The sequence below is a fragment of the Mizuhopecten yessoensis genome, unplaced genomic scaffold (genome assembly GCF_002113885.1).
Source record: "Mizuhopecten yessoensis strain PY_sf001 unplaced genomic scaffold, ASM211388v2 scaffold10933, whole genome shotgun sequence".
In the NCBI taxonomy this organism is placed as follows: domain Eukaryota; kingdom Metazoa; phylum Mollusca; class Bivalvia; order Pectinida; family Pectinidae; genus Mizuhopecten; species Mizuhopecten yessoensis.
Window position 1 is genome coordinate 390344 of NW_018408794.1, and position 15854 is coordinate 406197.

Here is a 15854-nt window from a genome sequence, read left to right on the forward strand (position 1 = left end):
TACATTGACACATAGAAAAACCATTTAAGCATGACAACATAGGCGATGTTCAGCCCTTATTCTGCTATGCAAAAACATTTTATAGGCACTGCGCTTTTTTTTTGTTTTTGTTTTTATTTATGTTCGCCTTATATCTGTGTCATTAACGGGTAATGTAGCCCGTCAGTGGTAAAAGTGACTAGTTTATCAGTCAATGTTTACTTTTATATTAATAGAATGTGTTGATGATCATTACTGACAGGTTTAATTGTAGTCATCATGATTTGATTGAGACATATTCTATTTCCTTTTGCGATATGAAGGTTGATATGTTTGATAACATGATAATAGAATATATTGTATAAGATGACTTCGGTGCTAGTAATTTTGTAACATTTACATTATTAATAAAAAAAAATCAAAAGATTACTTAAGTAATTTGAACTCTAAATCCATTAAACTAGGGCAAATTGTACTAAGGAAGATTTAAACGGAGACTTTAGAAAAAAGTACTCGGAGAAGAAGACCGAGTATTCAGGAAGGGTAGCGACCTCTGGTTCATCGACGACACAGCCCGCCACGTAAACTTAGGTCAAGTCAAAGTAATAGCACGTCTGAGAAATAAGAACCGGGGAAGTTACATCGAAATAAAGAGCTTACGTAGCACAATCACTTTTAATAACAAAGAGCCATAAAATCATTAAATGCCTTACCGTGTAAGAAAGTTCTTCCTTGATAATTTCTTTTGTCATTGTTGAGAAATACACCCGAAGCCGCATGAAATCCGTCCTGAAAATATAAATCAAACAATCCGATTGAAAATTACCGATTTACACCGCACGTAGTATTTTGGAAATGCTCATTTACAGTGTAACTATCAACTCGTTAATCTATGTGTTAGTTATTTAATAGTGGAGGTTAAATTTACAAATAAACTATTCGTTGCTTTCGTCTAGTTCTAATATTACCTGATCTTATCAACTTTGTCCCCCCAGTTGTAGTCCACTGCCAGGATTTCCCTGTAAGCATCAGATGGCCATCTCGACATCGAAATGGGTGTTTTGTAGGATTTCTCGCTAAAATGCAAATATTTAAAATTCCATATGCGAAATCAGCAGAGTATGTTGAGAAAAGAATTACGAGTGGATATGTACATTCGGACAAATAACGGGTTTTATTTACCTAGTATAAGAATTATCTATCCTTATATATATTTGATGATGCTATCATAATCAACAAATCATTTGGTAAAATACGTTGATTATCACGTATAAGACTGTTTTTAATCCGACTTTGGTGGACAGGTTTGGAACACTTTTCAGTTATAATTTACCAGTTTCTTTTATGGAGTACATTATGTTCATGTTGCTCATGTGATACAGAGTATATCGGCATATTAACTTTTCAATTATATGAAGGATACAATATTTATGCTACAAAAAAACACGATTTATATATTAATATACATGTATAAAGATAAGCAAGTGCGCTAGATGAATATACAAGTATAGTAAATAATTGAGTATGCTAAAAAAACAGTATGGGTATATTATTTAAAACGATAACTTACAAACACGGAAACTTGCAGGCTGCACAGGTTTCACTCTTCAGCATCGAGCCCGTCTCATCTTTTAAGCATTTCATATCTAAGCGTTAAACGTATAGGTTCATGAGTGATGTTGTATAATGCCACATTTCATTACCACTACTACTACCACTACTACTACTACTACTACTACTACTACTACTACTACTACTACTACTACTACTACTACTACTACTACTACTACTACTACTACTACTACTACTACTATTACTACTACTACTACTACGATTCCGATTATTACTACTACTACTACTACTACTACTACTACTACTACTACTACTACTACTACTACTATCACCACTACTATCACCACAACGTTATTACTTACCGTCCACTGTAATACATGTGTCTTTGATGTCCACGCTGTAGCCATGGTATGGTGCACACCGACAGTGTTTTGTTGCGTGTGCAATGGAACAGTTCATCAAACAAGCCTATTAGAATACAAAATAGACGATGGATTTGGCACGAGTCTACCGCGAACATGTATTTAAACTTTAATGTCTGCGTTTAATTTCTCTTCAAACTATTCATTTTGAAATAACGACCCACTGTCTTCACCTTTGGACCTCCATCAAGACTACACAGAAGTGCATATTATCTGGAACTTTATGTTATCAACACTATCTACATTTTATACTTGATTCATCGGGTGTAAAAATGAAAATAATAACCTTTTTAATTGATGTTACCATATCGTACTACTTCGTTGACCTGTGTGCCTTAATATTTACAATTGAAGCAATGCTCCACTTCCGCAACCAAAGTATAAAAAGGTTTATAATGTAAAATTCACACCATAATCACACACACGATATTAATAAATTAATCAATAAAATAAAAAATAATTTACAAAATAATAAATATTATTATAGTAAGGTATTGACTTACCAATTTTCTTTGCCAGAGACTGTTTTCCACACAGCGCTGATCTGGCCCCGCCTCTCTGTATGTCTCAGACTATAGATTTACATAGAAGTTTGTAATGTTATCATTGTTTGTATATAAGTAAAACATAAAGATAAGGGGCTTACATTGTTATTTTAAAATCATAAATGATGTTGTAGTTTTAAGCGTTGATTTTCATCCCTGGTAGATGATTTGAGTGTCATAGCGTAGAAATAGCGGAGTAAGATTCTTACATGCTTGCCATTGGTTTGAGTTTCTGGCTTTCGAGATTTCCTTTTAATTTTTATGCGCATATAGATCATGTTCATGACAAAATTAAACGTATGTATACTGCGTCTGTGTTCCACACTTTGTATATATACATTAATACAATGCCGCAATATTTAGTTCAAATAAACAGCGAATTTCTACTGATTCATTAATGTATTATTTAAAACAATCAATTTTAGCTGATTTGAGTTTAATCTTATCGTGGTAAGATAAAGATAAGGACCGAATTAGTTTCCGTCAGGATCACGTTATGATTACAATGTATTGATTCCCGTTCATCGCGTGGCACTTGTCCACCCCGAGGGGTTTGGTTTGGTTGGTTCATTCAGTTTAATGTCTTATTCACAACTTAGGTCATTTAAGTACTTCCGTCCATGAATGTAATGTATATGTGAATGCTGGAGTCGGTATTTTGTATTAACCTCCCTGCGAAAGCACGGATCTGATGGAAACCAGTCCTTATCGCTCTCAACTGAAAGTTGAACGTCAAGCACAGAGACACAAGATTAAGATTTGTCATTTTTGTGTAGAGGCAAGAAACAAATTCCAAATTATGCAGGTGTTCCCCTCATTAGTCGCCTCATACTAATGCATTTTCTAAATCCCTGCCCTGTAGAGTTGTCCTCGAAATATTTTCTGTAAAGGGTACTTATAGTTGACACCAAACACATTAAGCTTAATCTGTTTTCCCAATTGCAACCTTCAATCTTCGATTAGGCTGTGGTCACAATATGACAGTGTATAGGGCAAATATTCCTGTATTAGTATTTATGGTATGACAATCGTCATGGTACGAAGCCTGATAAAATAGCAATCCAGTAGCCCCATTAGAAACGTATACTGTCGTTATGTGATATTACATCTGGTAAAGACTTAAACAATCAAACGAACATTGTTTACGTAACGTGTCATTACGTACTTAATAGATGACTTATATGTCCAAATTTATACTTTGATGTATGATATATGTACTTGTTTGTCTTACATATTTATCACTTCGCTAATTTGGTCTCCATAATCGCCACGGAGATTTTAGAAATCGAAACAAACATATTGATAAACTATTTATTATCATTTACTATCCTTTATAAATTATCATTATTTTTATTAATTATTGATACCTACCACCGAAACGCCAATGTCGATTTCGAAACCGGTGGGAAGATTGAAGCCGTTTCCAGAAAATATATCAGCGCCGTCATCCTGTATAATGACTCGCACTCCAGCAGATTCAGTCACAAAAGGAATGAACTCCGATTGTCCAACAGATATGATCAGTTCAAGTCCTGTTAAATCAGGCAGAACAAAGTCACAGCATAGAGTAGCACGATTGATGAATGATGAGAGCTTAGGATAACATGGCACTCGGTAAGCTTCATAGCAAGTATTGAATATAGCATTCGTCAGGTATTTATACATGTAATTGACTTGCTCAGTAATTTGTAAATAGTGTATTGCAATTACCTTTATATTCACAAACGTTTTGTTTTTACTTTTAACGGGTTTTAGTTGCTTCGAATTTGATGATACTTTCCGATATCTTTTAACCATATTTCACCACTTGAACGTCAAGATTCGGTAGCAAATTGAGAAAAGTTCGTCACAATACAGAGGTCCTCGTACTATCAAACACTTTTAGATCCTGTTTTTCGATAATTACAATACAACATAGATATGTTACTCATTACTTTCTAAATAAATAACCACTGTTTTGGGGAGTGCATGTTGCTTTATGGTAGCACGTGTTTCTTAACATTTGATTTGGAAATCTAACATTTGATTTGAACACTGAACATTTGAGTTGAACACTTAACATTTGATTTGGAAACTTAACATTTGATTTGAACGCTGAACATTTGATTTGAACACTTAACATTTGATTTGGACACTAAACATTTGATTTGAACACTAAATATTTGATTTGAACACTAACTATTTGATATGAACACTAAACATTTGATTTCGACACTAAACATTTGATTTCGACACTAAACATTTGATTTGAACACTAAATATTTTATTTGAACACTTCACGTTTGATTTGAACACTAAACATTACTAACGGTATAAATGTATTTACCGTCATCAGGGCCAGCAGTTTCTATATGGGACAAATCATTGTTCATTCTGTAACAAATGCGATGGCCATCGCGAACAACGGTGAAATTCCTGCAAATGAAGCATCATAAAAACATTAAGTTAAAAATAAAATGTTACCGTAATTTTAACGTTAAAAATACTGTACACAGGAAAATGTTACCGTAGTTTTAACGTTTAAAATATTATACACAGGAAAATGTTACCGTAGTTTTAACGTTTAAAATACTGTACACAAGAAATGTTATTGTAGTTTTAACGTTTAAAATACATTACACAGGAAAATGTAACCGTAGTTTTAATGTTATTCAATATTTTTCCAGGAAAACCCTTGCGTAGTTTTAACGTTTAAAATATTGAATGCAGGAAAATGTTACCGTAGTTTTAACGTTTAAAATACTGACACAGGAACATGTAACCGTAGTTTTAACGTTTAAAATACCTTACACAGGAAAATGTTACCGTAGTTTTAACGTTTAAAATACTGTACACAGGAGAATGTTATCGTAGTTTTAACGTTTAAAATACATTACACAGGAAAAATGTTACCATAGTTTTAACGTTTAAAATACTGTACACAGGAAATGTTATTGTAGTTTTAACGTTTAAAATACTGTTCACAGGAAATGTTATTGTAGTTTTAACGTTTAAAATACTGTACACAGGAAAATGCTATCGTAGTTTTAACGTTTGAAATACTGTACACAGGAAAATGTTACCGTAGTTTTAACGTTTAAAATACCTTACACGGGAAAATGTTACCGTAGTTTTAACGTTTAAAATACCTTACACGGGAAAATGTTTACGTATTTTTAACGTTTAAAATACTGTACACAGGAGAATGTTATCGTAGTTTTAACGTTTAAAATACATTACACAGGAAAATGTAACCGTAGTTTTAACGTTTAAAATACTGTACACAGGAAATGTTATTGTAGTTTTAACGTTTAAAATACTGTACACAGGCAAATGCTACCGTAGTTTTAACGTTTAAAATACTGTACACAGGAAAATGTTACCGTAGTTTTAACGTTTCAAATACCTTACAAAGGAAAATGTTACCGTAGTTTTAACGTTTAAAATACTGTACACAGGAAAATGTTACCGTGGTTTCAACGTTTAAAATACTGTACACAGGAGAATGTTACCGTAGTTTTAACGTTTAAAATACATTACACAGGAAAATTTTACCGTAGTTTTAACGTTTCAAATACCTTACACAGGAAAATGTTACCGTAGTTTTAACGTTTAAAATACTGTACACAGGAAAATGTTACCGTGGTTTCAACGTTTAAAATACTGTACACAGGAGAATGTTACCGTAGTTTTAACGTTTAAAATACCTTAGACAGGAAAATGTAACCGTAGTTTTAACGTTTAGAATACCTTAGACAGGAAAATGTTACCGTAGTTTTAACGGTTAAGCCTCCTATCATCAGTTAATGCTATTTAAGGACATGCTATGACGCAAATATAAGTACAAATAGTTCCGCACGCAATATTTCTTTTTTGAAATATTGAATAAACCTGAGCTGATATGGGTTTTACCAGAATGGTATGTACTGTATACGTATATTGTCTCTTCTTGTATTGTAATGAGTTGAACAAAAAACATTTCTTTTGTACGTAGGTTTATGCTATTGGCTGCATTCAAGACTTCGAATAGTCAAAACGCTAAGTATAATTCATGTTTTGGTTTTGACCTATTTCGCCTCCAAATCTCATAGAAACAATTGTTATTATGTAAAAAAAACATTGTATGCCTGCTAACTTCCTGTATCCTGTTGGATTATCTTTTCACGTTATATATTTCTAAATTTTAGATAATCCTTCAGCCTTCTAAGGGGAAAATGACCAAATTACATACTGCTTGTAACAGTTTATTCCTCTATATTTGCAGTCCATTATGAAAAACTCGAACACGTCGTTAAGGGCAGTTAGATTTTCAATGGGCATGTTCGCCAAACGAGCTTCAAACAGCTTCTTCGCCATGCCGAGGGGATGGTCGTATTGATCTGAAATGGTCGAAAGACACAACAGTAAGACAAACGTGTGTTCGAAAAGGTCTACGATAGACGTGAGTACGACGGTCATACAAACGGGCGGTCGTACTGATCTGAACAAAGAACATAGTGGTGATAACAATGCGTAGTCTTACACACGTATAATAGACAAAGGATACAGAGGTAATACAGACAAGTAGTTTTACTCATATATAATAGATAAAGGACACGGAGGTAATACAGACGAGGAGATTTACTCAAATATAATAGACAAAGGACACAGACATAATACAGACGAGTAGTTTTACTCAAATATTAGACAAAGGACACAGAGGTAATACAGACGAGGAGATTTACTCAAATATTAGACAAAGGACACGGAGGTAATACAGACGAGTAGTTTTACTCATAAATAATAGATAAAGGACACGGAGGTAATACAGACGAGTAGTTTTACTCATATATGATAGATAAAGGACACAGAGGTAATACAGACGAGGAGATTTACTCAAATATTAGACAAAGGACACGGAGGTAATACAGACGAGTAGTTTTACTCATATATAATAGATAAAGGACACGGAGGTAATACAGACGGGTAGTTTTACTCATATATGATAGATAAAGGACACAGAGGTAATACAGACGAGTAGATTTACTCAAATATAATAGACAAAGGACACGGAAGTAATACAGACGAGTGGTGTTACACATATATAATAGATAAAGGACACGGAGGTAATACAGACGAGTAGTGTTACACATATATGATATATAAAGGACACGGAGGTAATACAGACGGGGAGTTTTACTCATATATGATAGATAAAGGACACAGAGGTAATACAGACGAGGAGATTTACTCAAATATAATAGACAAAGGACACGGAAGTAATACAGACGAGTGGTGTTACACATATATAATAGGTAAAGGACACGGAGGTAATACAGACGAGTAGTTTTACACATATATAATAGACAAAGGACACGGAGGTAATACAGACGAGTAGTGTTACAAATATATAATAGATAAAGGACACGGAGGTTATACAGACGAGTAGTGTTACACATATATAATAGCCAAAGGACACGGAGGTAATACAGACGAGTAGTGTTACACATATATGATATATAAAGGACACGGAGGTAATACAGACGAGTAGTTTTACACATATATAATAGACAAATGACACGGAGGTAATACAGACGAGTATTTTTACTCATATATAATAGATAAAGGACACGGAGGTAATACAGACGACTAGTGTTACACATATATAATAGATAAAGGAAACGGAGGTAATACAGACGACTAGTGTTACACATATATAATAGATAAAGGACACGGAGGTAATGCAGACGAGTAGTGTTACACATATATAATAGACAAAGGACACGGAGGTTATACAGACGAGTAGTGTTACACATATATAATATATAAAGGACACGGAGGTAATACAGACGAGAAGTGTTACACATATATGATATATAAAGGACACGGGGGTTATACAGACGAGTAGTGTTACACATATATGATATATACAGGACACGGAGGTAATACAGACGAGTAGTGGTTACACATATATGATAGATAAAGGACACGGAGGCAATACAGACGAGTAGTGTTACACATATATGATAGATGAAGGACACGGAGGTAATACAGACGAGTAGTGTTACTCATATATAATAGACAAAGGACACGGAGGTAATACAGACGAGTAGTGGTTACACATATATGATAGATAAAGGACACGAAGGTAATACAGACGAGTAGTGTTACACATATATAATATATAAAGGACACGGAGGTAATACAGACGAGAAGTTTTACACATATATAATAGACAAATGACACGGCGGTAATACAGACGAGTATTTTTACTCATATATAGTAGATAAAGGACACGGAGGTAATACAGACGAGGAGTGTTACACATATAAAATAGATAAAGGACACGGAGGTTATACAGACGAGTAGTGTTACGCATATATGATATATAAAGGACACGGAGGTAATACAGACGAGAAGCTTTACACATATATAATAGACAAATGACACGGCGGTAATACAGACGAGTATTTTTACTCATATATAATATATAAAGGACACGGAGGTAATACAGACGAGATAGACAAATGACACGGAGGTAATACAGACGAGTATTTTTACTCATATATAATAGTTAAAGGACACGGAGGTAATACAGACGAGTCGTGTTACACATATTTAATAGATAAAGGACACGGAGGTAATCCAGACGAGTATTGTTACACATATATGATAGATAAAGGACACGGAGGAAATACAGACGAGTAGTGTTACATATATATGATATATAAAGAACACGGAGGTAATACAGACGAGTAGTTTTACACATATATAATAGACAAATGAAACGGAGGTAATACAGACGAGTAATTTTACTCATATATAATAGATAAAGGACACGGAGGTAATGCAGACGAGTAGTGTTACACATATATGATAGATAAAGGACACGGAGGTAATACAGACGAGAAGTTTTACACATATATAATAGACAAATGAAACGGAGGTAATACAGACGAGTAATTTTACTCATATATAATAGATAAAGGACACGGAGGTAATACATACGAGTAGTGTTACACATATATAATAGATAAAGGACACGGAGGTAATACGGACGAGTAGTGTTACACATATATGATATAAAAAGGACACGGAGGTAATACAGACGAGTAGTTTTACACATATATAATAGACAAATGACACGGCGGTAATACAGACGAGTATTTTTACTCATATATAGTAGATAAAGGACACGGAGGTAATACAGACGACTAGTGTTACACATATATAATAGATAAAGGACACGGAGGGAATACAGACGACTAGTGTTACACATATATAATAGACAAAGGACACGGAGGTTATACAGACGAGTAGTGTTACACATATATGATAGAAAAAGGACACGGAGGTAATACAGACGAGTAGTGGTTACACATATATGATAGATAAAGGACACGGAGGCAATACAGACGAGTAGTGTTACACATATATGATAGATAAAGGACACGGAGGCAATACAGACGAGTAGTTTTACACATATATAATAGATAAAGGACACGGAGGAAATACAGACGAGTAGTGTTACATATATATGATATATAAAGAACACGGAGGTAATACAGACGAGTAGTTTTACACATATTTAATAGACAAATGACACGGAGGTAATACAGACGAGTAGTTTTACACATATATGATAGACGACGATCAGAGCTATTACATATGACAAGTAAATGATGGACGAAGAATATAGAGGTAATACGAACGTCCTATGACGGTGATTGTCATACAATTACGTTATGCAGTTTACAAAATGATTCGACTAGCTCGAGGTCTCGGGATTTGTATCTGACCTGACTATGTTCAGGTTTTTGCCATTATCGATATCCGTGGGTTACGTTCACTTTCCTCTCTACACCCCTGGGATATGTCATAGCAAAATTGAAGGCACGGACATAGCTGCTTGATTGGTCAACAACTGACCAATCGCTAGGCTGATACTTGTCCTTTGAAGATAACAAAGGAGAGACGCCCGACTTCAAAGCCTGTCAATTTTTACCGCTCCATGACCGCGATATTCTTTTGATGTACATAAAAGGATCAAACTAGTCGTCTTGTCCCATCAACAAGGTGGCGCACACTGAGCCTTTAATTTTTGCTATGACATATTCCAGGGGTGTAGAGAGGAAAGTGAGCGTAACCCCTGGATAACGAGGATGAGTTTTGCTCGCTCAGATTATTTTGAAGCTTGCTCCCGATTCGACTTACTCGAGATTTGTATTCACTTCGACTATCTCAAGGTTGGTTCTTACTTCGATGATCTCGAAGTTTGAGCTCGCTTCGACTACTTCGATTTTTTACCTGCCCGACTATCTGGAGGCTTGTGCCTACTCAGACTAACTCGAAGTTTGTGTTGATTTCGACTAGCTCAAGGTTTGTACTTACTTCGACTATCTCGAAGTTTGAGCTCGGTTCGACTACAATTTGTACCTTCAGTTTGTATCTATCCGGCTATCGGGAGGCTTGTGCCTGCTCCGACAAACTCGAGGTTTGTGTTGATTTTGACTATCTCAAGGTTTATTCCTACTTCGACTATCTCGAAGTTTGAGCTCGCTTCGACTACAATTTGTACCTTCAGTTTGTATCTATCCGGCTATCGGGAGGCTTGTGTCTGCTCTGGCAAACGCGAGGTTTGTGTTGACTTCGACTATCACAAGGTTTATTTTCGCTTTAACTAACTCAAGTTTGTATCTGTACGGCCTGCTCTGACTAACTCGAGGTTTGTGCCTGCTCCGACCATCTCGAGGTTTTGTGCCTTTATCCAAAACACTTTCAACAAATAAAGATTAAACTGCCTGTTGTTTTTATATATAATTAACGTTCGAATGTAAGGTGGTGTTTTTAATACAATCTCTTATATTTGGAATCAATGTTCCCAAGTATGTTTGATGCTACATCATTTTATAAAACAAAATTAACATATCATTTTCCCTTACGATCAGAAAACATATTAATACAGAAGCTTACTGAGATTGAAGTTTTCGTCTGCTGTATATGTGAAATTCGGCAGCTGAAAATAGAGTTCAAGCACATCATTGAACTGGTTTCTATATGAATAGTAACATAAGTTTGAAATCTCTTTTATATAAATGTAGTACCATTTTTGCACCTTATAATATATGCACGATCATATTTGCATGCATGTGTATCTTACTATGATACTGTCACCCAATGATCAAAACGGAAAATTATAAAGAATCTGATAAGAAGTCATAATAAGAATTTTAAAACACAATATTACAGATATATATCTACACGAAACAACTCCATATACTTACCGGAAATGTCAGTCCGCTTAAGCTTCTAAATTTGTCCAATGATATAGTTCCGTGATCGGAAGATTCCTGCAGTATGTGGTGCAATTCCCGGATCCCAACAATTTTGGAAAACTTTGCAGGGTTGAGGTTACATATGGAGACAGACGGGAACTTCTGAGGTTCATATTTAAGTGAAATGGTGGTGCTGATCGGGTTACTACAACAATCGATCCATACAATAGCGTAAGAATAAGATCAATATATGATGTAGCTTTGGTATTCTATCAAAAACGCTTCAATATAATATTTTAATATACATAAACATTACGGCATTAACATGATCTGATTCTCAACAATTTCTTAGAATTTTCGAAAACAATAAATAACGTTAATATGGTATATACTTTACCTTGTCACTCATAGATAGTTAACAAATTGCCTTTGTAATAATGTGTTTAAAATCTAATCATTTTGATTGATACGTACGATACAAGATTTTTGTTTTTTTATTTCTTTTCCTTTTTTTTTTATTTTTTATTTGTTTTGAATTTGATCTTCATTAAGGTACCAACTGGTGTATGAAATCGGTGTTTTTTTCGACGTATTTTCCATTTTTATGAAACCATGGCCACATTAAGTATATTGCAAATATTGGACATCTATGCATTTTTGTTCATTTGAAAGAAAGAAAAAAACATAGCTGTCTGTAATTTATACACAACGAAAGAAACGCAATTTTCGAGAAAAAGATACTTTAGTTCCAACCAATACGCCACCAATGAACTAACAAAAATACATTGATTAAATTAATGCGCAAAGAAAATAATGTATTTCAATACTTTTTCAGTATTTTCTATACAAATAAGTTTTACCTGTTTGTAAAAAAGGTGACAATAGACATATTCTTACCAAATTGGTTTTGAATTATTTCAATGCGAGCAAATTTATTTTCATTGAAATATGTATTAACGCATTTATTTAATACGTATTCGAGTATCTACGCACACTTGAATGCCAGTTAGTGTCTTCAGACAATATTTACCATAATAACATTGTCATATGCATCATAGTTAACACACATTTGGTCTATGTTATTTGTTCATTCAAGATAAGTGTAAGATAAGGACCAACAATCTAACTCTATGACAATTTTATTAAGGCTGGTACTGGATGGTAAAACATTTTCCTTAGAGGAAAGGAAAACAGGAAACATTTACATGTGATGAACAACAACTATCTCCTCAAGTAACGATTGTGTGAACAAAAATCATTGTTCAAAATCCAATAGACACCTGTTTAATTGTATTCCTCATTTCATACCGATCAATTTTACAGACGAAACATTGTTCCTCGGGGATATTTTTTTGGATCGGATGGATTGCCTCCTGACTCGGTTGAAAATATTCTTTTGTCCTTTAGAGAATCCTGTAATATCTATCACTACATTGTTTTACATACAGCTTCACCAACCTTTATATCTTTATTGAGATATTCGTGTAAGAACTAAGCCGGCTAAGAGGTACGAACAAATACCAAAATAGCAACTAAAAAGATGGTATATGCAACAAGAATAACTTTTACATAAAAGAATATACTCTGTAAACTACGGTAGCAACAAGTCAATCGGTATATACATAGCATTACTCCTATCAATAATTGTTATGAAATAAGTTAGTCAGTCGTTCAAATTATTTACTCTATCAATTTATTGACCAACTTTACTGTTTGTAGACACGATGTGTGTGTGTACATACTGTCTGTAAAGAATACTGACTAACTAGGAGAAGGGTCAGAACTTCGGATTGGTGTAGTAGTTTTTTGTAAATATATGAGAAATATACATCTATAAAGATAAGAGGATTTTAATCATGGATGTCATGACCTAATTACCACCAAGATTAAGTATTAGAATTATTAATTGGTTAATCAGTATGTGTAATATGTTTTAGATAAATACAATTTGTCTTAACAATCTTTTTTTTTTCAATCAGTAACATGAATTACAAAATTGTTAGTGTGGTCCATCAAAACTCTAATATCGCAGAACAGCAAGGGATAGCCATTAAACAATACATAGGCATATTTATGCTACAAGTATTTATTACACAGACTTTTCCCAGAGTTTCTCGAAAACCTACTCTTCCTAAGCAAATGTAAAGACGTTGATACTCAATCTGATTATTTGTTGGTCTAAAGTTAATACTATTGTTTTCCTATTTGCCAATAAAAAGACATCTGTGAAATACATGTAAGTATATGCAAAACGATCTTGCTTGATTTGTCATAAACAAATCAGTCTAACAATTAATAATTGCATCCACTTCTTTGTTTCCATGTATTAAGACATGTTATGGATTTAGAAATCGAAAACCCACATGTGACTGCATATATACACTGTATAACATATGTTTGGCATATTGATATTGTCTTATCGTTATTATGACGTAAAATGTATAAAATATACATCTTAAAATTTCGATTATATAACAATAAGAATTTTCAAACAAAGATTTATTTAGAATATAACCAACAGTATTTTGAATACGAATAAGCAGAGTTCTGATGAAAATGGAACCTAAAAGAAAAACACTTACGATACGAATTGCTGTCCCAAACGAGTAACCTGGTATATACACATCCCGAGAGAGGCAAGAAAGAGGACGGTCCACAACAGTTTGTGTATTATATGTTTCACAGTAGCGATGCGTCCGAGACCATGCACTGAGGTGTATTCCATAAACATCTTCAATGGCTGAAACATGATGATTTGGGTTTTTTCGTCAGCCTTTGTTGATTTGATGGTTATGTTGACTCCCTAGAAAAGCACATTTTTTTCAACTTAATCACAAATGTATTTCGTAAAATCAGTCTTGTGTGTCCCCAAAATCACTTATTCCCTTCCTTAGAATCAGTCAAGCTTGATCGTTTGCAATTATGCATGTCTCTATTTTCTGTTTGTTTGTATTAAATATTACATAAGTTTACCGTTTTCTACATTAAAATATCAATGTAATATAATATTTCTTATTATCCTAATCACGGAATTAGATTTATTATCTAAGTCCGTGTCCTAATGCTTATTTCCACCTTGCTCATCTAAATGAGAGAAAGTGCTTCTTGATCAAAACGCTAAAACGCTAATAATGTCCATAAAGATATAGATGTACTGGAGCATGCGTCATAAACTACACATGATTCCTATGTGTCAATTGGCAGAAATTAAGGCAACCCATTCCTGATTGTAGACTGAATGGCTCGTTTATGTTAAATATAGTGCTCAATATTAATGAGTGACATTTGAAAGTCAATCAATTGCTTAGTGTTTGCATTGAAATAGGATATTATTTTGATAAATATAATGGCATTTTATATGTATATTGAAATGTATACACCACATAAACTAGAAAAATGGTTTTCTAATACTGAAAATGCTTTAAAAAACACACTATTTTTAGATATTTTAAACACCTATTTATTCAAAAAGACTATTATAGAATAATGTTTCTATAATTTGTATTTATCCCGATTATTTTCATATAATAATGATATACAACATTTATTTAGCGCCCTATACTATGTGTGCATGAATTTAAAACAAAACAAGACAACATCCCCTTATGTACATGTGACAGTAGAAAGTACAAAGTGTGGTAACATCCCCTTATTTACATGAGACAGTAGAAAGTACAAAATGTGGTAACATCCCCTTATGTACATGCGACAGAAGAAAGTACAAAGAGTGGTAACTACCCCTTATGTACATGTGACAGTAGAAAGAACAAAGTGTGGTAACATCCCCTTATTTACATGCGACAGTAGAAAGTACAAAGTGTGGCAACATCCCCTTATGTTCATGTGACAGTAGAAAGAACAAAGTGTGGCAACTTCCCCTTATGTTCATGTAACAGTAGAAAGTACAAAGTGTGGTAACTTCCCCTTGTGTACATGCGACAGTAGAAAGTACAAAGTTTGGTAACATCCCCTTATGTACATGCGACAGTAAAACGTACAAAGTGTGGTAACACCCCTTATGTACATGCGACAGTAGAAAGAACAAAGTGTGGTAACTACCCCTTATGTACATGTGACAGTAGAAAGTACAAAATGTGGTAACA

The 15854-nt window shown here is 33.9% G+C and overlaps 1 protein-coding gene across 1 annotated transcript in view; it reads right to left on the reverse strand.

Annotated features, from left to right (window-relative positions):
- Positions 1 to 6700: 6700 nt before the first annotated feature.
- LOC110463808 (degenerin deg-1-like) overlaps positions 6701 to 15854 on the reverse strand; it is a 20143-nt gene continuing 10989 nt past the window's right edge. The window contains exons 2-5 of the mRNA XM_021518685.1: positions 14334 to 14554; positions 11761 to 11956; positions 11450 to 11492; positions 6701 to 6876 (exon numbers count right to left, since the gene is read on the reverse strand). Coding sequence (XP_021374360.1) covers positions 6701 to 6876; positions 11450 to 11492; positions 11761 to 11956; positions 14334 to 14500 — 582 coding nt within the window. The 5' untranslated portion in view covers positions 14501 to 14554. The remainder of the gene's footprint in view (positions 6877 to 11449; positions 11493 to 11760; positions 11957 to 14333; positions 14555 to 15854) is intronic.